At 48.3% G+C, this 24459-nt stretch overlaps 3 protein-coding genes across 5 annotated transcripts in view; 1 reads left to right on the top strand and 2 right to left on the bottom strand.

Annotated features, from left to right (window-relative positions):
• The window catches only part of LOC120426537 (cytohesin-1-like), a 74900-nt gene that overhangs the window by 23045 nt on the left and 27396 nt on the right, over nt 1-24459 (top strand). For all 3 annotated transcript variants that reach the window (XM_039591304.2, XM_039591303.2, XM_039591305.2), the window contains exons 2-3: nt 18820-20110; nt 20232-20364. In XM_039591304.2, coding sequence (XP_039447238.1) covers nt 19154-20110; nt 20232-20364 — 1090 coding nt within the window. In that variant the 5' untranslated portion in view covers nt 18820-19153. The remainder of the gene's footprint in view (nt 1-18819; nt 20111-20231; nt 20365-24459) is intronic.
• Nucleotides 1737-4470, bottom strand: LOC120426538 (uncharacterized). The gene is made up of 2 exons (XM_039591306.1): nt 1891-4470; nt 1737-1826 (listed from the first exon to the last, which is right to left on the bottom strand). The coding sequence occupies exons 1-2, from the start codon at nt 4468-4470 to the stop codon at nt 1737-1739; spliced, it is 2670 nt and encodes an 889-aa protein (XP_039447240.1).
• LOC120426540 (uncharacterized) lies at nt 12131-18715 on the bottom strand. Its single transcript, XM_052707278.1, has 2 exons — nt 18009-18715; nt 12131-17943 (listed from the first exon to the last, which is right to left on the bottom strand). Exon 2 carries the CDS (start codon nt 17898-17900, stop codon nt 12702-12704), a length of 5199 nt encoding a protein of 1732 aa, XP_052563238.1. The 5' UTR covers nt 17901-17943; nt 18009-18715; the 3' UTR covers nt 12131-12701.

The following is a 24459-nucleotide window of genomic DNA, read 5'->3' as shown; positions in this document are numbered from 1 at the left end:
AAATGGACGTATATCATTTCAATACCATACAATTACCCAAATTTGTATGAAAAAACATTTTAAAAGCAAAAAAAATAATTTGGCCGCCTGTTTGTATGGAGATGGCCCACAGTGGTTTGGTGTGTTATTTGTCTTTATAGCAGGGAGATGACTCCCACACCTGGAATGACTTAACGGCCTAACAACGACCAAGGCCAGGACCGACGTTTTACTTCCCCATCCGATGGAAGGTTGGAGCAGATGGGAATCGAACCCATGATAGGCTGAATTCCGAATTTGAGTTCATTCTGACACTGGAACTAAGCCCTTGAAGTTTGTATGGAAAAAAATAACAAAATGTATAGATAAATTTCAATGACACGAATGATACAAACGAAAAACAGAAAAAAGGTTTCAAATATTCAAATCAATCAACAAAAAGCAACGCCATCTAAAGTTGATTACATTGTACAACAAAATTGATTTAAACGAAAATAAACCCCAAAAAAAGCTCACTCCAAAACTGTTCGTCAAACAATTCTAGGCACTCAGACCTGATACAGAACAGAACCAAAAAAATCTGAAAGCAGTGACATTTCGCTCAAATTCGAGCTTTGCATGAAATGCCCATAATGGGTGGATTACGGGAAGGCTTTTGAATTCAATCGTTTCGCGCCCTCTCCTCCCCCTCTGTGAATCGATCGCGCGCGCTGATGATACGTGTTTGTTGGTGACGGTTTGATGGCGTTGAAATCGAGGGAGAGCACTCAGCCCAATAGTTGAACAATTTGTACCGCCTTTGTTGGAGCCAATCTGTTCGGGCCGGGGCTCGAACTTGTGCCGGACGTTGGAGGTTTTGCTTCCCACCTTCGTTGGTGGCACCTGAAGACCTCGGAGACAGGTAACACCTCACTACCGTACACTATGGGCACTCGCACTTCGCACTTTCCACCGTGAAAGTGTCGTTGTTGCTTCACGATCACCTCAACGATCACACTCAGTCCGCTGGACTTGTTTCAGCGGCACTAGAGAACAGATCACTACACGGCGAATCTTTACGATTTGGATTCAAATTGTCGAATGATTTCGGATCAGAAATAAACTCGATTTGGTTACTGCACGACTTGTGTATTGGACTTGGAATTCGGCTGATACAAAAGAACGCGACGTTTGTGCTTGCAAAGTGTATTTCGTACTGCTGGTGCTTCTCGTATTGATCTTCTGTCTAGGCTACTTTTTTCAATTCTCCCTCACACGGTAGAGATACAGATTCTCCCAACTGAGAGATATCAGTGAAGATGATGATACCGTGTGGTAGAGCAACTTCGGTATTTGCATGCAGTTATTTTTTGTGTGTTTAGTTCATAAGTAATTCAATTAACTAACCCTAAATGTGAGTGTGTGTTTGTGTGTCTTCGAATGCATTCTGTGTAAATTGTGTGCTAAAACTAATCTGGATTATTTACAAATGTACAACACCTTCATGGTCAGTTCAAATCTGACCATTCCGGCCACCTTGAGACAGCCGTGGCTGTTTCAAAACTCTCTTATCCTCTCTCCTTATCTTCGGCAACGTTCGGGAAGACTTCGTATCGTCCTGACACGATCCATTGATGACATTCATTCAGGACGTGGGTGGTTCATTAATGACGAATCGACCTGCTTGAATCACGTGGCATCATCTGAAACAACAAAGACCCGGTAGACCGAACGTTTGGGTTAGAGTGAATGGAACGGTGCTCACCAGTTCGCATTCCTTATGCGCATCGAGCAGTTTCGGAGTGCTCTACCGGTCTTTGGAGTTTCTGCAGTTCTTGGTGGTGGTTGACTTGACTCGCGTGCATCATCTGGAACAGCAAAAGACCCGGTAGAACGGACGGGTGGAGATGGAGCGAATGGAACGGTACTCACCTGTTCACATTCCAATTTCGCATTGAGCATGTTTCGGACAGCTCGACCGATCTTTGAAGATTCTGCAAATTCGGCTTTCTGCAAGCCTTCTCCTGCGGTTGATACTTCTCCTTTGTAGACGTGCTGCTTGTAGAACTTCTTCTGCCTTGGCACCGGACAGCTTTCAGCTTCGGCCAACTTGCGGAGGTGTGGTTGATTGAAGAACGTGAGCGAATTTGACGGAACGGCACGGCATGTGCGCTTTGGCGATTTGTCGGTCAGCTGCATTTCGGTCTGCCGTTCGATCATCTCGTTTCCTGCACCGTTGACGGCTGGAGATGTTTGACCGAAGCACGATCGTAGATCTGCTTGCATGAACGAGCTGGCTAGCGGGTATCCGAAACAACAGTGGGGCTTGGTATTGTTGTCCTTACGCATGTGGCTGAGGCGAGCTTTCTTGGCGGGTTTCGTAGATGGGACTTCTTTACGGCGGCTTGCGTGGGTAGAAACGCGATGCGCGGCACTCTCGCGGGAGTTGCCGTGGGTGACTTGCGGATTTTTCGACCGAGGAAGAAATGCGACGTATCTTCCGTTGTGAGTTTGAGTGGGAGTGGAGGAACTTTGTTTGTTAAGATGGCTTGCATTTGGTTCGGCAGCTTCGAGCTTCAAAATGGGTTGAGGAGCTACTAGTAAAGCTCGAGTGGTGGTGGAGAAGCAGCACAACGTGGACGCTCCGTCGGACTTGGTGGGAATCTTGCCAGTTACTGTCCATCCGAAATGAGTTTCGACAAGTAACGGAAGTCCGTCACCGATTGGCTTGCGTTGTCCGGTGTGAAGTTCATGGTAGAATTCACCACCAATCAGGATGTCGATCGCTCCTGGCCTGTGGAAGTGAGGATCGGCTAGTCGGACATCGGGCATGTTCCAATGAGTGATGTCTACTGCACTTCTTGGGAGATTGACCATGGGCGGTTTCATGATCAAGAAATCGAGGGTGGTGGAGAATTGGCTTGTTAGCGACTTGACTGTGGTGGTGATTTGTTGGTCGATCTTCTTGGCAGATTCTCCTAGTCCAGCTACGGCGACATCCACGTTCTTTCTGCGAATGTTGAGCAAGTCCGCCAGGTTGTTCGAGACGAAGTTGGACATCGATGCCGAATCTAGAAGCGCTCTGACTAGGAGTTCTCTCCCGTGGTTATCGGTGATGAGAAGGTTTACTGTTTCCAAAAGAACCGTATCTTGCTTCGCTACAATTGGAAGGCTGGTTTCAGAGGAATTTGCTAATCCAAAGGTTCCAATGGTTGTAGGCGGGTTGTGTTGAGGAGCTGTGGAATTGGAAGCCACAGCAGCGTCTTGAGTGTGGTCCGATGCACCTGGGTCGTGCAGCAGCGTATGGTGCTTCGCTTGGCATATCCTGCAGGAGAACTTCGATCTGCAGGCACGCGCTTGGTGATTTTGGCGGAAGCAATTCCAGCACAGGCTTCGTTGGGTGACCAGCTCGCGACGCTGGATCACTGCAAGCTTAGTAAATGCTGGACATTCGTATAACAGGTGTTGCTTCGAGCATGACGGACACTGCGGTGTGTACGTCCTTGTTTCCGATGTGGCTGCGTTCGCGATGAACTTAACTGATTGGGATTTCTTCTGACTAGCGCCGGCCACCTTGACATTGCCGCTTTGACGGTGCTGCAAGTCACTTGCGAAGGACTTCAGCATGCGAACGTGGTTGTTCAGGAACTCTATCAACTCCTCGTAGGTCACCACCTCCTTCTTGCTCGAGTCCTGTTCCCAAGCACGTAGGGTAGCGTAATCCAGTTTGTCGCTGAGAATAAATACGAGCGGTGTATCCCACTGGTTGATCGGCTCTCCAAGCTTCTCCAGGGCTTTGACATGTCGCTGGAAGTCGTCAACCAACGTGTTCAAATCTTGTGCTGATTCACCTTCCATTGATGGCAACTCGTACAGTCTTCGGAATAGGGTTTTTCTCAGCGAGCGTTTGTTGTCGTACTTCTTTAAGAGTTCCTCCCAGGTCGGCGCGTACTTATCTGCTTGAATCTCAACAGTTTCGAATTGTTTTCTGGCGGGATCCTCTAACGATTGTAGCAGGTATTGTAGCTTGTTGACTACGGGAATGTCCTCGTTGATGTGAATCATGGAAACAAAGTTGTCTCGGAATGAAATCCATCTTGATTCGTCTCCGTTGAACTTGGGTAGATCAATCTTGGGCAGCCTGTGATGGAATGTTGACGGTCCTTGTGAATGAGTAAAGCTGGAGTTCAACGAAGTATCCGCATGCGCTGTGTGGTGATCCGCCTTGGAGAGCAGGAAACCTTTGGCTTCACAAAAAGCATCCTCGAATTCGCACCGCACCGCTAGATGTGCTTTGAAGGATTCCGGTTTGTCCAGCTGCTCGATTTCCGACTGCACGGAAAGGAATTCCTTGTAGGTCCTGTTCAACGTCTCTAGTCGCACCGGTATTTGGATAACATGCTTTTCGTGATCGTATGCAGCCACAAATTTCTCAACCAACTCTCGTGTAGCCACAAGTCGCTCTCGCTTTTGCAGCAGATCAGCCAGCTTTTTATCCGCCTTGGTTGTCATCTCAACACTCCACTCTACTCACTCACCAAACGAAACGAAACGCGAAACGATTGCGGCGGAATACCATTTACCGTCGCGCGTGCGTGGTACTCTACGCGTACGCGAACGAAAACGACCGAAAGGGACACAAATCGAAACGTGTTTCCAGCTGTGGTGTGCCCTTTTTGCGATCCGCGAATCCGCTAAACGCCACTACGCAAACGCAAAGTCTCGAGTTTTCTCCCAGAGACAGATTTTTGTTGGAATTAAATTCAACCGCCACAACTTGGCGTGCCCACTTTTGTTTGCGTCACTGTAAGTGCATTCGTTGAGTACTTGCCCACTTTTGCTTTGCTTGCCCACTTTTCGCTCTCTGTGCCCCTCTCAGTGAATCAAGTGCACAGCGCGTAGAATTTGAGCTGCGTTTGTCGCTAATTCGTAGAATTGTGCTCTTTTGCCTTATGCTTTCACTTTGCCAAACATGCGATTTTGTCATGCAATTCATCCACCATTTGCAACCAGCCAAATTAGTGCAAATGTGGGAACCCGTCAACGGTAGTAGTACTAGATCGAGTGCCTCACCTTTTGTGGTCAAGTTCCATTGACCACTTACCAACACCGCTGCAGCGCTATCCGTCCGCACTACAGGTCCCAGGTTCGACGTCGTCCTCCGATCCGGCTCGAAGGACCAAATGTTCGGGCCGGGGCTCGAACTTGTGCCGGACGTTGGAGGTTTTGCTTCCCACCTTCGTTGGTGGCACCTGAAGACCTCGGAGACAGGTAACACCTCACTACCGTACACTATGGGCACTCGCACTTCGCACTTTCCACCGTGAAAGTGTCGTTGTTGCTTCACGATCACCTCAACGATCACACTCAGTCCGCTGGACTTGTTTCAGCGGCACTAGAGAACAGATCACTACACGGCGAATCTTTACGATTTGGATTCAAATTGTCGAATGATTTCGGATCAGAAATAAACTCGATTTGGTTACTGCACGACTTGTGTATTGGACTTGGAATTCGGCTGATACAAAAGAACGCGACGTTTGTGCTTGCAAAGTGTATTTCGTACTGCTGGTGCTTCTCGTATTGATCTTCTGTCTAGGCTACTTTTTTCAATTCTCCCTCACACGGTAGAGATACAGATTCTCCCAACTGAGAGATATCAGTGAAGATGATGATACCGTGTGGTAGAGCAACTTCGGTATTTGCATGCAGTTATTTTTTGTGTGTTTAGTTCATAAGTAATTCAATTAACTAACCCTAAATGTGAGTGTGTGTTTGTGTGTCTTCGAATGCATTCTGTGTAAATTGTGTGCTAAAACTAATCTGGATTATTTACAAATGTACAACACCTTCATGGTCAGTTCAAATCTGGGGGGGGGATAAAAAGCAAACAACTTTGTTTTCTGCAATCACACTTTTACTGTGCTGTGAATGATTTTGAATGGTTAAAAATGTTGCATTCAACATATTGCTAGTTCAACTATTGATTCCCTATCACATGTGGGTGGGAGTTTGACAAAACAATTGTAAACACGTGGGGCCGATTGTTTGACCCCCTTTGGACAGGTCAACAGGGCAGCCAGAATTGATTAATCAAACACTGGTCGGGCAGACCGAGTGGGCGACAGAATTAATGCAATCATGATTTTAATTACCACTTTGCGGCTCTACGAGCAGTTTGGTGCTGTTGGGTGGTTCTATTGGAATGTTCATGCTGTATGTTGAAGAGGGTATTGATTTTGACTGCTAGACGATGTTATCTACGGTATGGAACAATGTGACTTAAAAGAGGTATGTTTTCGAATATTTCTCACGTTTGTTTGCGTCTGCTTGATACTGTGGTAAACCTCGTCATTCGATACCATTGGGAAATTATATCGACACGGTTCGCTGTGTTTGGTGACATTTCCTGCGAAAACTGAAAACATCATCACGCATGGGGACAAATCAAGCGTAAATTGCAATGCCTGTGAAGGTTGCGTGACCGACGGGAGATTGTATGGTTCAATGAATCTTACCGGCATTACTTAATGAAGGCGATATCATGCTTGTGAGTAATTTCGCACACCAAATATGGAACTGGGTTAGATTCAATTCTTTTACTACCGTCAGTGGGGGTGACTATGGGTCAAAAAACGATACACCTCTCGTAATTTCTTAATAACAAAAACAATTTAAATAACATCGAAAATCTTTTATCGTAGAATTGTTCTTAGATAGTTTACTAACATTTTCTCAAAATATGGTGTAATTTGATGGACTCTACCTTAAATGGCAATCGTTTGAAAATTGACCCAATCTCACCCCTTAGAGGGGGTGACATTGGGTCAAATGAAACTAAAATGATGCTCAAATAAAAGATATGGTAAAAACAAGTCATCCAACAGTGATTCTTGTTTGAGAGAATCGTATTGACATGCTAAAATGTTTGAAGTAGAGATTTTCAAACATTTGGGTACTTTTTGATCAATTCCAACAAAAATTTTAAAAAGTTGATTTTTCGAGAGGTAATTTTTGGCCAAAAACGTACCTCAACTTTAGACAGCTGCTAAAATGACAGGATTTGTTCTAGGAACGAGATTTTTTCAGCAAAGTCATCTTAAGATGTCCCTTGCACAACCCTTTTAACAGAATTTAGTTTCATTGAGAAGTACCTGAGAAATGGTAAAATCCGTAAAAAAATACTTTGACCCAATCTCACCCCCCAGACCCAATGTCACCCCCACTGACGGTACTACCCTTCTGCATTTTGTGATTGTTGATTTTTAAATAGTAAGGCCGTTGCAAATATTTTTCAAAGTTTATGTGGCCCCCCCCCCCTTCCTTCAAAATTGGTCCGAAAATTCAGGGGGCAAAAAAAATAATGTTTTGAGGTTTTATGGAATTCCGATGTACAACACCGCAAATACTTTTTTTTTCACAAAAAATAAAATTTTCGTCAATACTTCCATATTTTAGAAACTAATGATTGCAAAACAACTGGACGGGTGAATAATGCATTTTAAAACACTTTTTTCATTAAAATGTTGAAACCATGGTTCCTTATTTAAATGTTTATAATACTTTTTTTTCACCCCCCCCCCCCCCCCCTCGACTTTGATCAGAGTCGAGGGACATAAACTTTAAAAATTATTTCCAACGGCCTAACTGTACAACATAATTCCAACACATTTTTTTTTTAATTAGGAAGCTTCTTATTTTGTTTTATTTTCAGAGAATTGATATTTTGATTTTCTAATTATAACTACAACTTTGTGTTCTATCTCGTTTAATAGCACACATTGTCAAAAATGATTCTTTTCGTTAAAACATATCATAACGTTGCCTGGCTGTTATATAGCAGGTGGCACTGTGAAGCTCATTGTTTGTAAAATGGTCTTGAAGAATCTTAACCGACTACTTGTCCTATTCGTGGTCAATTGATCTGAGCAGTATACCTGTAGATATCTCTGATCAACAAGTTGCTAAGTTAAAGTGTGTGAAAAATGGGAAAAATAATTTGCGATTATGCGACACAGACGGTATTGTTCCGATATAGAATCGCATCCAGACAATGTCGAATGACCTCAGAACTGAGCCGCCAGGTTCTCTGCCATTCGGAAATAAGTCATTGCAAACAGCGCGAGTACTAACAGCTCCTAATACCCGAGAGATAAGCTGCATCAGCATAATCGAAGTCTGATACAAACAATGCTTTCTCGTTATTTCGCTGCCGGCCAGCTAGTATTGGATTGGACATACACAACGGAAGTAATACCATATCGAATCATCTCTGTTACTTCGAAGAAATGCTGCTGGTTTCACCGACGTGAGGGTCCTCAAAACGCTGTACTTCTCGCTAGTTCGCAGTGTGTTGGAGTACGCCGTACCGGTGTGGGCGCCGTATTACGCCGTCCATCAGCAGAAGATCGAGAGTATCCAGCGTCGGTTCGTAAGGTTTGCAGCTCGAGTGTTGCCCTGGAACGACCCTGTGACACTGGCACCCTACACGAACCTGTGCGCTCTGGTCGGCCTGCCAACACTCCAACACAGAAGAGTTCTCCTTCAACGACTGTTTGTGTTTGACGTCTTGCGGAACAACATCGACTGCAGTGACCTACTCGAGGAAGTCCACATCCGAGTTCCCTCAAGAGAACTTCGGAACCATCAGCTTCTCGACATACCAAGACACACGACGAACTACGGACACCACAACCCTCTTGACGCCTGCTGTAGAAAGTTCAATCACTCGACTATTTTGGAAAATTTTGACTTTAATGTGTGTAAATCTGTGTTTAGAAGTAGAATTTTGTTGCTTAGTTAGTAAGAAACCCTGAAGTCTGCAAAGATGATAAATAAATAAATAAATAAATAAATTAATCTGCTACCAGACAATGTGTGGTCTCTTGATGTAGAGATGGTTCTCAACGAGACCTCAACCCGCGATCGATTCCACTTTGAACTCCACCATCTCCCGGGACACATTGCCACTCGATCCGGTACAAGTATCGTGGGCTTTGCTGGTTTGGGATGCGAATTATCAATTTTCGCTATAATCCATTTTGAATGAAACGCGAAAATGCAAATTCTGCACTCCTGGAGGTGGAAGGTACACAGCAAAAAATCCGATGGTAAAATCGCATGCAAAAGCATGCACATCACCTTCGTCAAAATAAACACTTAATATTACACACTGCATGTACATTTTTTGCAAACACAAAAAAAAAGTTGCAACCGACGGGATTCAAACCCAGCACCAACAGTTAGGACTGGCGCCTTAGCCCACTCGGCCATCAGACCGATGAAAAGCTGTAAGGATAAACGCATATATGAGCTTGACATTTCGGTCAAGTAGGTTTCCCATACTGATGGGCTACATATTTCAGGGTGTAATATTACACAGAATTTCATAAAATAATGCAATATTTATTTTACACCCAGGCCTTTTACACGCAGCTGGATTACTACATTTTTAGCTGTGTAGGGGGTGCGGGGGAGTGCTGATGAGTTGATGTGGGAATGGTTTGGACACGTGGATCCGATAGGCCGTGGCACTCCAGTACATCGAGCGGACCATTATTACCGCGTGGGACCACCGATGTGAGTGTCGAACACCGGTGGGCACCGCACCAATTACTGTGCTACATTTATCGGATTAATAATTCATAACTCGCGAAATTAATTTTTACTACACATAATTTATTCAATTAGCTACAATGCAGCGGGAAATGTTTATTGAATTATGAACGAAACAAAAATAGATCTCGCTGGAATGTGCGGTTTAGTCCTATCTGGCAACGATACTTCCAAGTTCTCCGAAAATCACGATATCATCCTCAAAACTTAACAAGATAAAAAAAAGAATCCATGCCAAACAACAGGCAAATTTATCACCAACGTTGGCAAGTTTTCATCCCTTCTTGACCCACTTTTCTGCGCGCTTTCGGGCCCAGAATTCGATGATGCGATTTTAGTACAAACTTAACCTACATTCACGACTAGTCGGACCCTTGTCTAGCGTGTGGGCAGTGTCTTTCCCTATTTTTTTCCTCCTTTTTTAAATTAGCAAACTTTTGCCCAAGAAAGGACGCTCGAAGGTCGACCTTATAAATCCCACCACGTTTCGAGCGTCCTCCCTTCTGCTTCGACTTGAGTTTGTTATTTCCCGCTCATTTTATGCTTCGTTGCGTGTTCTATATTTAAAGGATCTCTTCCGTTTCAAGCTCGAGTCGTGTGTTTTAACGGACGAGAGCGCGTGCAGTTGGCGCGTTTTTTTTTTCCAGAACATAAAACTTTCGCTGATTTGACTTTGACAGTGAACTTCGTTAGTTGATGTGATGTGTGATGGGTCTATGATTGAATGGGTATTTGCAGGGTTGCTAAACTATTTATGAGCGAAAAAGTCCAGTTTTTCACTTTTACAATTATGCCCTATTTAAAATCAGTAAACTTACTACAATCACTTTACTTTAAAAATTACGTAGCGTAGGAATTGGAATTCATGTATAGGAAAATTATATTCTACAATGAAACAGTAGGTAAATTAGTGAATTAACGTAGCTACGCTAAGTTGACGTTTCCATGTCAAACATAAACAAACAACTGCATAGTATATTCTACTTAAGTCTCCATAGCGTAGAACTGTGCAACCAGATCTTTCAACTATTTTATTTTTGAATTGCTCCTCTAAAGTCCTTCTGAAGGAATTTTAATTTAGTTGTACTGCCCATGTTCGCATAAATGTCCCATATGCAAAAACAGCAAGCTGAGAAAAACGCATTTCAAGTTTGTCCCACACATAAGGCTACGTGTTAAGTTTTCACGAAAAAACTGAATTTCCTCCTGATTTCTAGAACAAAGTACTGGATGTTATAGGCTTTTCGGAAAGAGCACACGATTTTGAACCAAACTGCATCAATAACTCAAAAACGATGAAAATGCATATGGGACATTTATGCGATTAGGGGCAGTGTAGTCCTTGAAATGATTTTGGAGTTTCACTTCAGATTTATGAAAATGCGGCCAAATTTGTGTTTTTCGAGAAAGTTTTTTTTAAATTCCTTTGCTGAATTCCCATATCGCGAAAATTTTCGTTTTTAATCGTAAAAGACATTAATTGAAATCCGCACTATTGCAACCATGAATACCCCTTCTCTGCGCTTAATAATTACACGAATCAATCAGAATTTTAATTTCCTCCCTCCCCATCACAGTGTCCACCTTGACGCCGTCGTCCGCCACCCGTCGGTCGCGTGCGTGTTAACTTCCTCTTCCAACGGTCCGCCTGTGTGCAAACTACCATGAAGGAGGCCAACCAACACGCGGAACCATTTTTCTCTCCCTCAAACTCATGGCCTGCTGCAGTTCCGTTATCCATTGCTGGGTTGGTACTTCTGCTTCCGGATTTGAATCACCTGCCTGGTCATGAACCACGGTTCCGTTTGACATTGTGACCTTCGGGCACTTTTTTTTTGCTTGTCTAAAGTCAGTTGATTTTTGAATGTAAATGTTTCATCGCAGTTTTGAAATTTTTATACAAAACAAGCCTTACACGACAAACTTCGTTCTGCCTTTTTTCGTTTGTTGACGTTTTTAAGTTTTTTGCTTTTTCAGCCTCCTGTGATCAAAATTTGATTATACGTAACTTTTGCCATACAATCTCCAGATTTTCCGGAATCGGTTCCAGAGTGGCCAAAGTTGTAACTTTTTGGCGTAAGAACCTTCCTTGAACTTATACGAACCCAACGCAACAAAGAGCACCTCGATCCGACGTTCCGTATTGAATTGATTCGCGTTCGAACAAAACCGTCGAATTTTTTTATATATATAGATAGATAGATAAAATTTAGATTTGTGATGCAACTGAGTGCATTTGAATTCGATTACATATTTATTTTAATGCATCACGTTTCCATGGAGCTCGGGATTCACGTGCTCCTCCGAGCGGCCTACTGGGTTCTTCCGGAAGAATCGCACTTTAGTTTTGTTTGAGCGCGCGAAAAATGCTGCACCTGACTGCTCGAGAAACCCATCGCCCGACCGTGAATTTAATATTTGGCACCGATCGATGTGGAACGTGATTGGACTAAGCTCATCGACTGCGACGACTTACTGGCTAGCTCAACTTGGCTGGCAAATAGGAACATTCAATCAATCAATCGACACATCGACGTCGTGGCGTGATGGGGGACACTTCTGCGGGGGCGGGATCGGGGGCAACACACGGCGGGCCAGGTGATCTTATCACCGTTCGGGTTCGTTTTCCGGTGGGAGACGTCCAATCGGACGATTTCAGCGTGGCGCACTTTTGGGGGGCACACACCGAACTGTGCTGGAAGATTGACGATCAGCTGGGCACTGCGGGACGGGTTCGCGGTGAGCACTAGCGGGGATGGGTGATTAATCACCGGGGGGAATTGTTTTCCACTGTAGCAGATCGAACGGGGTGAAATTAAACGCGGCGCAAAACTTGAGGGCAAACGCGACTACTCCGTGCGAGTTCAAACTTTTATTTGTGAACGTAAACAAATCCTCTTCTTCCCTTTCCCTTCTCCTCTTCCTTCCTCATCCGTCGGTGACAGTTCTCGCTGCCACCTACTACTGTCATTCGTACCAACCTATCTAGATAGCGCTGTGCGCTTTTTCTGTTTACGGGTACAGGGACAATTCGATTTTGATTCCCAACATGATACCGGCCACCTTGAAAATTCATTTTCAAAATAAACTATTGCTAAGAAAACTACAAACTAAATTTCAAGAAAAAATCACTTTTCATCCTCGGCTTCGTCTGCGCACTCCAGGGGGCAGATTTTCGAAATGGCTCGCTTCAGGATTCCTCCGGCGGTTCGCAGAGTGGCTACACGGGTGACACCATCGGGTCCGGGATGCACTTCCAGGACGCGGGCCAGCGGCCAGCGGGCAGGTGGAAGCAGTTCGTCTTTGATGATGACCACAGAGCCGACATCCAGATTGTAGCGCCGGGGGTTGTTGCTGAACTGCGTCTGGAGCTCCTTCAGGTACTCGTTCCGCCAGCGGTGCCAAAAACGCTGGGAGTAGGCCTGGATGCGCTGGTACTGGTTCAGCCGGTTCAGCGGTACGTCGCGCACGTCCGGCTCGGGAAGCGGGCGGATCATATTCTTCACCAAGAAGTGAGCCGGGGTGAGCGCGGACAGATCGTTGGGATCCTCCGACAGTCGGGTAAGGGGACGGGAGTTCATGCAGCCTTCGATCGCAGTGAGCACCGTGGTCAGCTCCTCGAAGGACAGCAGTGAGTTTCCGAGCTGCCGGACGAGATGCTTCTTGGCCACCTTCACAGCAGCCTCCCAGAGACCGCCGAAGTTGGGAGCGCGGGGGGGGATCAGGTGCCACTGGATGCCGTCGTCCGCCAGGTGCTTGGCGATCTTGTCGCTTTCGGGTCCCGGCTGCAGCATCTGGTACAGCTGGTGAAGCACGTTCTTGGCTCCGATGAAGTTGGTCCCGTTGTCGGAATAGATGTGACTCGGCTTGCTTCTTCTCCAGGTGAACCGGGTCAAAGCCATCAGGAACGCTGCCGTGGACAGATCGTTGACAAGCTCCAGGTGGACGGCCTTCGTGCTCAGGCAGATGAAGACGGCGACGTAGCACTTGCGGGACGCGGCGCGACGGTGCGTAGGTTTCAAATACAGCGGCCCGCAGAAATCGACGCCGGTGCAGGTGAAAGCTTCGTTGGCGGTGACTCTGGCGACGGGCAGCTGACCGATCGGCTGCTGGATGGGTTGGGGGTTCGCTCGACAGCATCTGTAACAGCGGCGGATCACGTTGCGCACCGCGCGGCGGCCGTTCAACGGCCAGAACTCATCTCGGACGCTGGCGAGGGTCATTGTGATGCCACCGTGGATCACCTTCAAGTGGTAGAACGTCAGCATCAGCCGCGTGAATGGGTGGAAGCCAGGGATGACCATCGGGTGCTTCACTGCGTACGGCTCGTCGGAAAGGCACAACCGGCCACCAACGCGTATCACACCAGCTTGATCCAAGAATGGGTTGAGCAGGCGCAGAGGGGATTTTGGTGCGATAGGTCGGCCTTTCCGCAGCAGCTTGAGCTCCTCCGGGAACGTCTCGGCTTGGACGATCTTGACGAGTGCGACCTTGGCGGCTTCCAGCTCGACGACCGACAGAACTCGGTCCGTGTTCCGCTTGCCGGGCTTGCGAAAGTTGGACGCAAAACGCAAGGCGAGTCCCACTGCGTTCAGCATGCGTCGGTACGAGAAGAAGATGGTGAAGACACGGTTGGGCGGGGCGGTTTGTACAACCAGAACGGGTTTCTCCGTCTGCTCTTCGATGGGGAGCGCACCTTTGAGGTCGCGCTGCGGGGGCCACAACGGCTTGTGCTTGCCCAACCAGGAGGCACCGAACTTCCACTTGGGGCTGTTGACGAGCTTCTCCGCCGGCATTCCGCGGGACACCAGATCCGCAGGGTTCTCCATGCCGGCGACGTGCAGGCACTTTGCGCCGTGGGTGATGATCTGGATCTCCGAGATGCGATTCGCGACGAAGGGTTTCCACCTTCGGGGCGCCGACTTCAGCCACTGCAGAACCACCTCCGAGTCGGTCCAGAAGTACACGTCTTCAAACTTCACGTCCAGGGCTTCGACGACTCTCACGTACATTTGCGCGGCGAGAAAGAATGCGCAAAGTTCCAGGCGGGGTATGCTTCGCTTCTTGAGGGGGGCCACCTTCGACTTCGATGTTAGCAAGCTCACCTTGATCTTGCCGTCCGGCGACTCCGAGCGCACGTAGACAACTGCTCCGTAGGCCACCTCGGACGCATCCGAGAAGAAATGGAGCTCGGCGTAGCAGCATTTGCGGGCGAAGGCGTAGCGGTCGATGCGGAAGTTGGTCAGGTGCGAAAGCCCTTCACAAAAGTCGAACCATCTTGTGCGCAACTCCGGGGGGACCAACGCGTCCCACTCCAGTGCCAAGTACCACAGCTCCTGCAGGACGATCTTGGCGAGTACGACGACGGGAGCGATCAGACCGAGGGGGTCGTACAGCTGGGCGATTACGGAGAGGATGTTGCGCTTGGTGGGGGACAGGTCCCAGACGACCGAGACAACGAACCGGAACACGTCAGCTTCGGGCTCCCAGCTGATGCCAAGGGTTTTGATCGTTTCTTCGGGGTCGAACTGCAACGACGACTGCGTTCCAAGGAGCTCGCTGGGAATGTCCGCCAGGACGGCGAGCGAGTTGGAACACCACTTACGCAGCTGGAATCCTCCCTTCAGCAGCAGCTTGCAGAGATCGGAGCGCAGCAGTATCGCGTCGTCTACGGTGTACGCTCCGCCGATGAAGTCGTCCACGTACATGTGCTTCTTGATGGCCGCGCTGGCCTGGGGGAACTGCGCGCCTTCGTCGTCTGCCAGCTGAAGCAAAGTTCTCGTGGCCAAGAAGGACGATGGTGCTAAACCGTACGTCACCGTGGCCAGCTCGTACGTGGTAATGGGTTGCTCCGGGTCGAATCTCCAAACAATCCGCTGGTACGGACGGTCTTCAGGGTGCACCGCCACCTGGCGGTACATTTTCTCGATGTCGGCTACTAAGGCGATGGGGAACTTCCGGAAGCGCAGCACAGTGTCCAGGAGCTCGTCCTGCACCACGGGTCCGACTAGAAGCGCATCGTTGAGGGAGTGTCCCGCGCTGGTCTTGGCGGAACCGTCGAATACAACGCGCACTTTAGTCGTCGAGCTCTGTTCCTTGATCACGGGATGGTGGGGCAAATAGCATGCTCGGGAAGTTTCGTCTTCGGCGTCGTCGGGAACAGCGTGCATGTGGCCCAGGGTCAGGTACTCCTGCATGAACTCGTGGTACTGCGGCTTGAGCTCAGGTTGTTTCTCCAGCTTCTGCTCCAGCCACCGGAATCTGCGGACAGCGTTCGTCTTCGACGCGCCGATCATCTGCTGGAAGTCGGGGTGTTTCGGCAGCTTGACCACGTACCGTCCGCTCTCGTCGCGCGCAACCGTCTCCTTGAAGTGAGCTTCGCATTTGTGTTCGTCGACCGAGTAGTTCGAAACGCCGACCTCCTCGAGAGCCCAGAACCGCTCCAGCATCTTGTCCACGGATTCCACTGTCGCCACATGACAGGATACCGTAGGTTGCTGCTCCGCTTCGTTGCTGACCTCTACTGAGCCCGTCGCAATCCATCCAAACACGGACTCGACAAGCAGGGGGACTGGGCCAGCCAGACGGATCCGGCCTTCGAGCAGGAACGAGTAGAAGTGAGCAGCTCCGATGATCATGTCGACCTTGCGCGACACGTTGAACTCCGGATCAGCAAGTGCCAGGTGCTCCGGAATCTTCCACTGGGCGATCGGAATGGTAACGGGCGGCGTCTCACAGGTCACCTTGCGGAGCACGAGAAAGTCCAAAGTCTCCGCGAAACGGCTGACACGGGATCTGACCTCGGTGCGGACCATGTGCTTGGCGTTCGTGATCGTGCTGTCAACACCAGAGATGGGGACGTTCGCAACCTTGCGGAACAGGTGAAGTTGCTGGCACAGGTGTTCGCTCATCACGTTGGGCTGGGATCCGGTATCCAGCAGGGCACGGGCGAGGTGTTCTTTGCCGTAGCTGTCCAAAACAGCGAGCACCACGGTCGACAGCAGCACGCTGGCGCTGCTCGACTTTGTTGCGGCGTTCACGGGAGCGGGGTTCATTGCGGGGGTGGCTACGATGGGGTTCGTGTCCTGCAATCCGGGGCCGGGATGGATCATCGAGTGGTGGCGCTTGTTGCAGTGCTTGCAGTGGTACTTCGAGCGACAGTTCCGGGCAAAGTGGTCGCTTCGGAAGCAGTTACTGCAGAGCCTCTTGTCCGTGACCACCCTCATGCGCTCCGAAACGTTCATGCCGTTGAACGCAGCGCAGTCCATTATCGAGTGCTTTTGTTTGTCGCAGGCGGGGCACAGCGGGAAGGTCTTGGGCGGGGTTTCTACTGCGGCGTTCGAGTTGACGCGGGTCTGGAACGGCTTCTTGGGCGCGGGATTGTGGCTTCCGGACTTCGGTGCGACCTGCTGCGGACGGTTGATCTGGATCGTCTCGCGCACTCGTGCGCGCCTCTGCAGGAACTCGATCATCGCGCTGAAAGTTGACTGCTCCTCCTTCTGGCCGATCGATTCCTCCCACGCACTCAGCGAAGCGTCGTCCAACTTGTCCTCCAGCAGCTCGATCAGGATCGAGCTCATCTGCTCGATCGGTTCCCCAAGCTGCTTCAAGGTCTGCGTGTGGCACTGGAAATCGTCGACAATCCGGTGCAGTGCTTCAACGGAGTCGTTGGGGATCTTGGGGTACTTCAACAGCGTCCGGATGTGCTTCTTCCGCAGAAGGTTCTTGTCGTTGTAGTACTTGGTGAGGGTCTCCCATGCGATGGCGTATCCCTTCGCGGAGATTTCCAGGTTCGCGACCTTGCCAGCAGCTTCTCCGAAAAGTGACGACCGGAGGTAGTGGAACTTCTGCACGCACGAGATCTCACTCGACGAGTGGATCAGGGAGAGGAACGTGTCGTGGAACGTGAGCCACTTGCTGTAGTCGCCGTCGAACTCCGGGAGCGTGATTGTCGGGAGCTTCACGTTCGACAGGCCAGACAGCAGCGCAGGGCGACTCGTTTCAGGGTTGGGCGCGGGGGGTCTTGGTTCCTCAGGAGGCAGTTTCTCGAGCAGGCGTGCTTTGCACTTGAAGTACAGCTCTTCCACGGTTGCACGCTGCTGCAAGCAGCCCTTCTCGAACACGTCGGTGTCGTCCAACTGCTCGTACTGCGCCATCACCGACTCAAACGTCTCGAGCGTTTTCTCCAATCTGCCCAACCGGAGGGGAACTTCACTTATCTGCTCCTCCGCGTAGCTGTCCAGGAACTGCTTCACTCGCGCCAGTGACTCGTTCACCACCTTCAGCCGCGTCTCGAACTGACGGATCTTCTTCTCAGCCGCCGACATCACGGCCACTTCCGGGGCGGCACACGTGGACGAATGGACGAGGCTGGAACGGGTAAAGACCCAGGAAGTACCGCAAATGGGGGGTGATTTGATTGGAGAGGTACTCACCTGGTACCTCTTGGGAATGAGGCCTTGTAAAAATCAAATCAGCCACTCCAAACGATGACTTCCGGCGCGGCAGGCACGGCGCACGAGCAGTGCAGCAGACAGCACGTGCGAGAAACGTGCGACCTCGTGATCCACGAAGTGAGGTTATCTAACCTCCAAAGTCCTACGTTGTGTTTCGGGACGGGACGTGGCGCACCAGGAGATATCCTGGTCACGGCACCAAAATGATGGGGGACACTTCTGCGGGGGCGGGATCGGGGGCAACACACGGCGGGCCAGGTGATCTTATCACCGTTCGGGTTCGTTTTCCGGTGGGAGACGTCCAATCGGACGATTTCAGCGTGGCGCACTTTTGGGGGGCACACACCGAACTGTGCTGGAAGATTGACGATCAGCTGGGCACTGCGGGACGGGTTCGCGGTGAGCACTAGCGGGGATGGGTGATTAATCACCGGGGGGAATTGTTTTCCACTGTAGCAGATCGAACGGGGTGAAATTAAACGCGGCGCAAAACTTGAGGGCAAACGCGACTACTCCGTGCGAGTTCAAACTTTTATTTGTGAACGTAAACAAATCCTCTTCTTCCCTTTCCCTTCTCCTCTTCCTTCCTCATCCGTCGGTGACAGTTCTCGCTGCCACCTACTACTGTCATTCGTACCAACCTATCTAGATAGCGCTGTGCGCTTTTTCTGTTTACGGGTACAGGGACAATTCGATTTTGATTCCCAACATGGCGAATTAATGAATCTGCTTGCTCTGTGTGGTTCCGGACGAAGGAGGGACTTACGTGTGACTTTTTTTCCGATTTCAGCCTAGATTTAGCGTCGGCGAATGAAAAAGAAGAATTGACGGGCGGGAAGAAGAAGTAGCTCAGTGTAATTAATCGCGTGTAGCCCAAATGAACGATAATGGGAACCCTCAGGAGAGTGCCAGCGACTCAGACGATGAAGATTCCCACCGGCGACGGCGGCCAGAAATAGCCGCGAATTGAACAGTGAACTGTGCGCGATCGTAAAGAGTCGCACGCGGAATGTAATGTGCTGTGATATACAGTCAGTGTGCATATAAAGATTGTCCCGAAAATATAAACAAATAAATATTCTCCGTTTAGTGTTTGTTGAAGAAAGGAAGAGTGTTGCGTCGAGATGTTCTCCTCGGCGAACGCGGCCGTCGCCGACGTGAAGAAGTCAAACTGGTTCTCGTCGTTGCGGCGACAACCGAAGCCCAAGAAGACAGCGCAGGTCGCTGAAAGCTTGACCCAGAAGAGTTGCGTCGATCTGACGTCCAGCAGTCTGTTCCAGGCCGCCGATCCGTCCGGAGAAGCCGCCGTCCAACCTAGTCCCCCCGAAGTGATCAATCCCGCCCAGGAACGACCCTCCGTCTGTACCTGCGAGTGGGTCAAGCTCAACCCTTCACCGCCGTCCCTATCTCCATCGTCCGAAACGCACGAATCGTCCTCGTCTTCCTCCGCGGCCACCATCACCACGACCGTGGCGCGCAGTTTACGAAGTCACCACCACACCTATCAACCCCTTCCAACGGCCTCCTCCGAGGACAACCTCACCAGTGATAGCGCGAACGATCTCAAAGATCTGGCGCTGGCCGCCAACGCCAACACCACAAGCAGTCTCCGGAGAAGGCCCCGCCGCAAGGAACAACTCCTCACCTCCACAACCGTAACCACCGTCACCAAAACAACAGTCATCAACAAACAGAAAACCTACCGCGTCGGCCTCATCTTCAGCGACGCCGGCGAACTCCTCAACAGCAGTCTCGACCTGCGACAGCTCCTAGAAGAGAACAAACAGGCCCAACTCCTGGACCTCGCCAGCAGCAGCAGCAGCACAAGTGCCAACTCCGAAGTCAACAACAACCGCAAACCGTTGCGACAGTTCAGCATCCTGGACGACAGCAACTTTGACTTTATCGACGATAGTGCGGACCTGTTCAACCGGAACTACTCGGGGAACAACGCCATCGCCGGCCTGCAGCACGCCAACTCGGCCAGCTCGACGCCAAAGGTTCTGCGCAAGTGCAACAACTGCAAGAACAAATCCAATCTAGTCTACAAGCGGAGCTCTAGCTCTCCGCACCGGAATAAGGTACCACCTTGAATCATTCTCCTCAGTGTGTAACATGGCAATTGTTCAATTTCAGCAATCAATCACAATCAAACGACCTGGTACTAATTTATTTTATTTTTTCTCCCTCGTGCGTGTGTAGCAAATCAACGATGAGCTGAACGAGGTCGAGTCGGAGATGAGGGCCCACGAGAACAAGGAGGAGAACAAACATTCCAATAAGGATAAGCAGATGGCGCTCGGGCGCAAAAAGTTCAACATGGATCCAAAGAAAGGTAAGATCTATGAAAGTTTCATAAATTACACTAAAGTCTTATGTCTTCACAAGACATTACTAAAAACTATTTTTATCGAAACATTTGGGGTTGATAAGTTATATCAATTTCACTTGAGTGTGCTCATAACGTAAAACAGTGAATCAATTCTCTACAAAATCGGCCTTGTTCATTTTAAATTAAAATCTTAGTTATATAAACCCAGAAAATTTTTTGAGCAGAGAAATTTCGTAGAATTTTGATGTTTTTTTTTCTGTAATAAATTTTCTGTATTTTCAATTTAAATGAAACTATTTCCATGCATTCTCTATGCCAAAAGAATCGATTTTAGATCGCTATAGTTTTTCTGAACAAGTTAGGGTTTTCCACAAAAAAAAAATCAAATTGTAGGCAACAAAGGCATTTTATGAGCTAAACAAAAATATCATAATATATTAAAATCTATGAACCAAGTTTGTTAACGATAAAATTATCGAGGCTCGATAACGATAGTTCTACCGTTATCGTCGGGATGACAACGATAATCTATAGTTACGTTATTTCGATAATTCTATCGGCGATAATCTTATCGCCGATAATGGACGATAACTCATTTTTTAAATCTTTCTAAAATCGACTTAATTCAACCATATCATGTTAAATTTTCAATGCTTTCACTAAGAATATATTTTTTGAAAATGTAGTAAGTTTCAAAGTAAAATATGTACTCAAAGTTGTTCACAAAATAACGTATTTTTTCGAAAGTACTCAAATTTTCAAAACATGCAATATGGGTACCAAACGAAGCGAAATTTTGTATGTTTTTTTTTTCATTTTATTAGATTTTTTTAAATACTTAAATTTTCAGAAATTACTGTATTTTTCTATAATACTCAAATTTTCAAAATTTACAATGCGGGTATCAAACGAAGCGAAATTGTGTATGCTTTTCACTTTATTAGAGTTCTTTTGAAAATACTTAAAATTTCACAAATTAACGTATTTCTTCTAAAATACTCAAATTTCAAAATGTGAAATATGGGTATCAAACGATGCGGAATTTTGTATGTTTTTTCACCTTATTAGAGTTTTGCCTTCCTCACCTTACTGAGGAAAGGCTATAAAATCACTCAAAAAACGAAATTCTTAATTTGACCTCCTAGACCCACCTTCATGTATACATATCGACTCAGCATCGAATTCTGAGCAAATGTCTGTGTATGTGGTGGGATATTGATAAAAAAAATGCACTGGATTATCTCGGAACTGGCTGAACCGATTTGGACCATTTTGGTCTCATTTGCTCCGTCTTGGGGTCCCATAAGTCGCTATTGAAAATTATAAAGTTTAGTTAAGTACCGTCATCAGGGGTGACATTGGGTCTGGGGGGTGAGATTGGGTCATACAAATTTCAGCATTTTTGTATGACCCAATCTCACCCCCCAGACCCAATGTCACCCCTGATGACGATACTTCAAAAGTTATGCTTAAAAAACGATTTTAACCAAAGTCCGGAAGATTGTAAAAAGGGTGGTTTTCGAAAGAAAACCCGTCATGTTATACATTGTTAGAAAGGTATTCAAAAGACCTTTTAAACGAGATCAAAAGATTGAAGGTCTGACGACCCTATCGAAAGTTATACGCACTTAAGTGTCATTTATGCACTTTTTAGAGGCCGGATTTCATATATTTCTTTGAAAACGTTATCCGGATCTATCATGTGACCTGTCATTGGATACACAGCAAAAAATAATGTAAAAATGGAAGGTTGAAAACAGAATGTTGAAAAAAAGAATGATGAATTTTACCTCTATAATTGTTGAATAACGAAATTATTTTTTGTCAAACAGGTTTTACACAAAAAATGTGTAATATTACCTATTTTTTGATGAATATTCAACATTATTTTTGCTACTCGTATACTTGAGTAATATTCATCAAATTTAGGTACAATATTCAACCATCTTTTGACCCAGGGACTTTGACAACTGTCAAACGCAACGTTTTGAAAAGTGGTTGGCAGAAGCCTGTCGGATCGTGATTCAATCGTCGCGTGTCCGGGAGTTTTGGTCGCTCGTGCGTCAAACAATCGTTGCAGATTCTGTGCCGTCGTCGTTGTGTGTTTTGGTGAGTTTGTGTTGGTGCTTCTTCCGGATCGGTCTGGAGGAAGGTGCCAGTGTGTCCGGGTGTTTACGTCCAGGAATCGTCGCAGATTCCGCGCCGCCGTCGTAGTTTATTTTGGTGAGTTTGTGTTGGTGCTTCTTCCGGATCGGTCTGGAGGAAGGTGCCAGTGCGTCCGGGTGTTTACGTCCAGGAATCGTCGCAGATTCCGCGCCGCCGTTGTCGTTTATTTTGGTGAGTTTGTGTTGGTGCTTCTTCCGGATCGGTCTGGAGGAAGGTACCAGTGTGTCCGGGTGTTTACGTCCAGGAATCGTCGCAGATTCCGCGCCGCCGTTGTCGTTTATTTTGGTGAGTTTGTGTTGGTGCTTCTTCCGGATCGGTTTGGAGAAAGGAGCCAGTGTGTCCGGGTGTTTACGTCCAGGAATCGTTGCAGATTCCGCGCCGCCGTCGTCGTTTATTTTGGTGAGTTTGTGTTGGTGCTTCTTCCGGATCGGTCTGGAGGAAGGTGCCAGTGCGTCCGGGTGTTTACGTCCAGGAATCGTCGCAGATTCCGCGCCGCCGTCGTAATTTATTTTGGTGAGTTTGTGTTGGTGCTTCTTCCGGATCGGTCTGGAGGAAGGTGCCAGTGTGTCCGGGTGTTTACGTCCAGGAATCGTCGCAGATTCCGCGCCGCCGTCGTCGTTTATTTTGGTGAGTTTGTGTTGGTGCTTCTTCCGGATCGGTCTGGAGGAAGGTGCCAGTGCGTCCGGGTGTTTACGTCCAGGAATCGTCGCAGATTCCGCGCCGCCATCGTCGTTTATTTTGGTGAGTTTGTGTTGGTGCTTCTTCCGGATCGGTCTGGAGGAAGGTGCCAGTGTGTCCGGGTGTTTACGTCCAGGAATCGTCGCAGATTCCGCGCCGCCGTTGTCGTTTATTTTGGTGAGTTTGTGTTGGTGCTTCTTCCGGATCGGTTTGGAGAAAGGAGCCAGTGTGTCCGGGTGTTTACGTCCAGGAATCGTTGCAGATTCCGCGCCGCCGTCGTCGTTTATTTTGGTGAGTTTGTGTTGGTGCTTCTTCCGGATCGGTCTGGAGGAAGGTGCCAGTGTGTCCGGGTGTTTACGTCCAGGAATCGTCGCAGATTCCGCGCCGCCATCGTCGTTTATTTTGGTGAGTTTGTGTTGGTGCTTCTTCCGGATCGGTCTGGAGGAAGGTGCCAGTGTGTCCGGGTGTTTACGTCCAGGAATCGTCGCAGATTCCGCGCCGCCGTCGTCGTTTATTCTGGTGAGTTTGTGTTGGTGCTTCTTCCGGATCGGTCTGGAGGAAGGTGCCAGTGCGTCCGGGTGTTTACGTCCAGGAATCGTCGCAGATTCCGCGCCGCCGTCGTCGTTTATTTTGGTGAGTTTGTGTTGGTGCTTCTTCCGGATCGGTTTGGAGAAAGGAGCCAGTGTGTCCGGGTGTTTACGTCCAGGAATCGTCGCAGATTCCGCGCCGCCGTCGTCGTTTATTTTGGTGAGTTTGTGTTGGTGCTTCTTCCGGATCGGTCTGGAGGAAGGTGCCAGTGTGTCCGGGTGTTTACGTCCAGGAATCGTCGCAGATTCCGCGCCGCCGTCGTCGTTTATTCTGGTGAGTTTGTGTTGGTGCTTCTTCCGGATCGGTCTGGAGGATAGTGCCAGTGCGTCCGGGTGTTCCGCGCCGCCGTCATCGTTTGTTTTGGTGAGTTTGTGTTGGTGCTTCTTCCGGATCAGTTTGGAGGAAGGTGCCGGGTGTTTACGTCCAGGAATCGTCGCTGATTCCGTGCCGCCGTCGACGTTTGTTTTGGTGAGTTTGTGTTAGTGCTTCTTCCAGACTGGTTTGGAAGAAGAGTCCGGGTGTTTTGGCCACTTGCGCATCCAAGAATCCTTGAAAAGTGGTGCTTTTTTGGTTAAGTTTGAAGGAAGTTGCTTGTCGAGTTTTGGGGTTTGAACAGTTCACGAAGAATCTGATGTACGATCCATTTATTTCAGGATAGTTGGTTAG

This window comes from Culex pipiens, chromosome 2 (assembly GCF_016801865.2).
Source record: "Culex pipiens pallens isolate TS chromosome 2, TS_CPP_V2, whole genome shotgun sequence".
Lineage (NCBI taxonomy): Eukaryota > Metazoa > Arthropoda > Insecta > Diptera > Culicidae > Culex > Culex pipiens.
The sequence above is the reverse complement of the archived record's forward strand: the minus strand, read 5'-3'. Positions and strand labels throughout refer to the sequence as shown.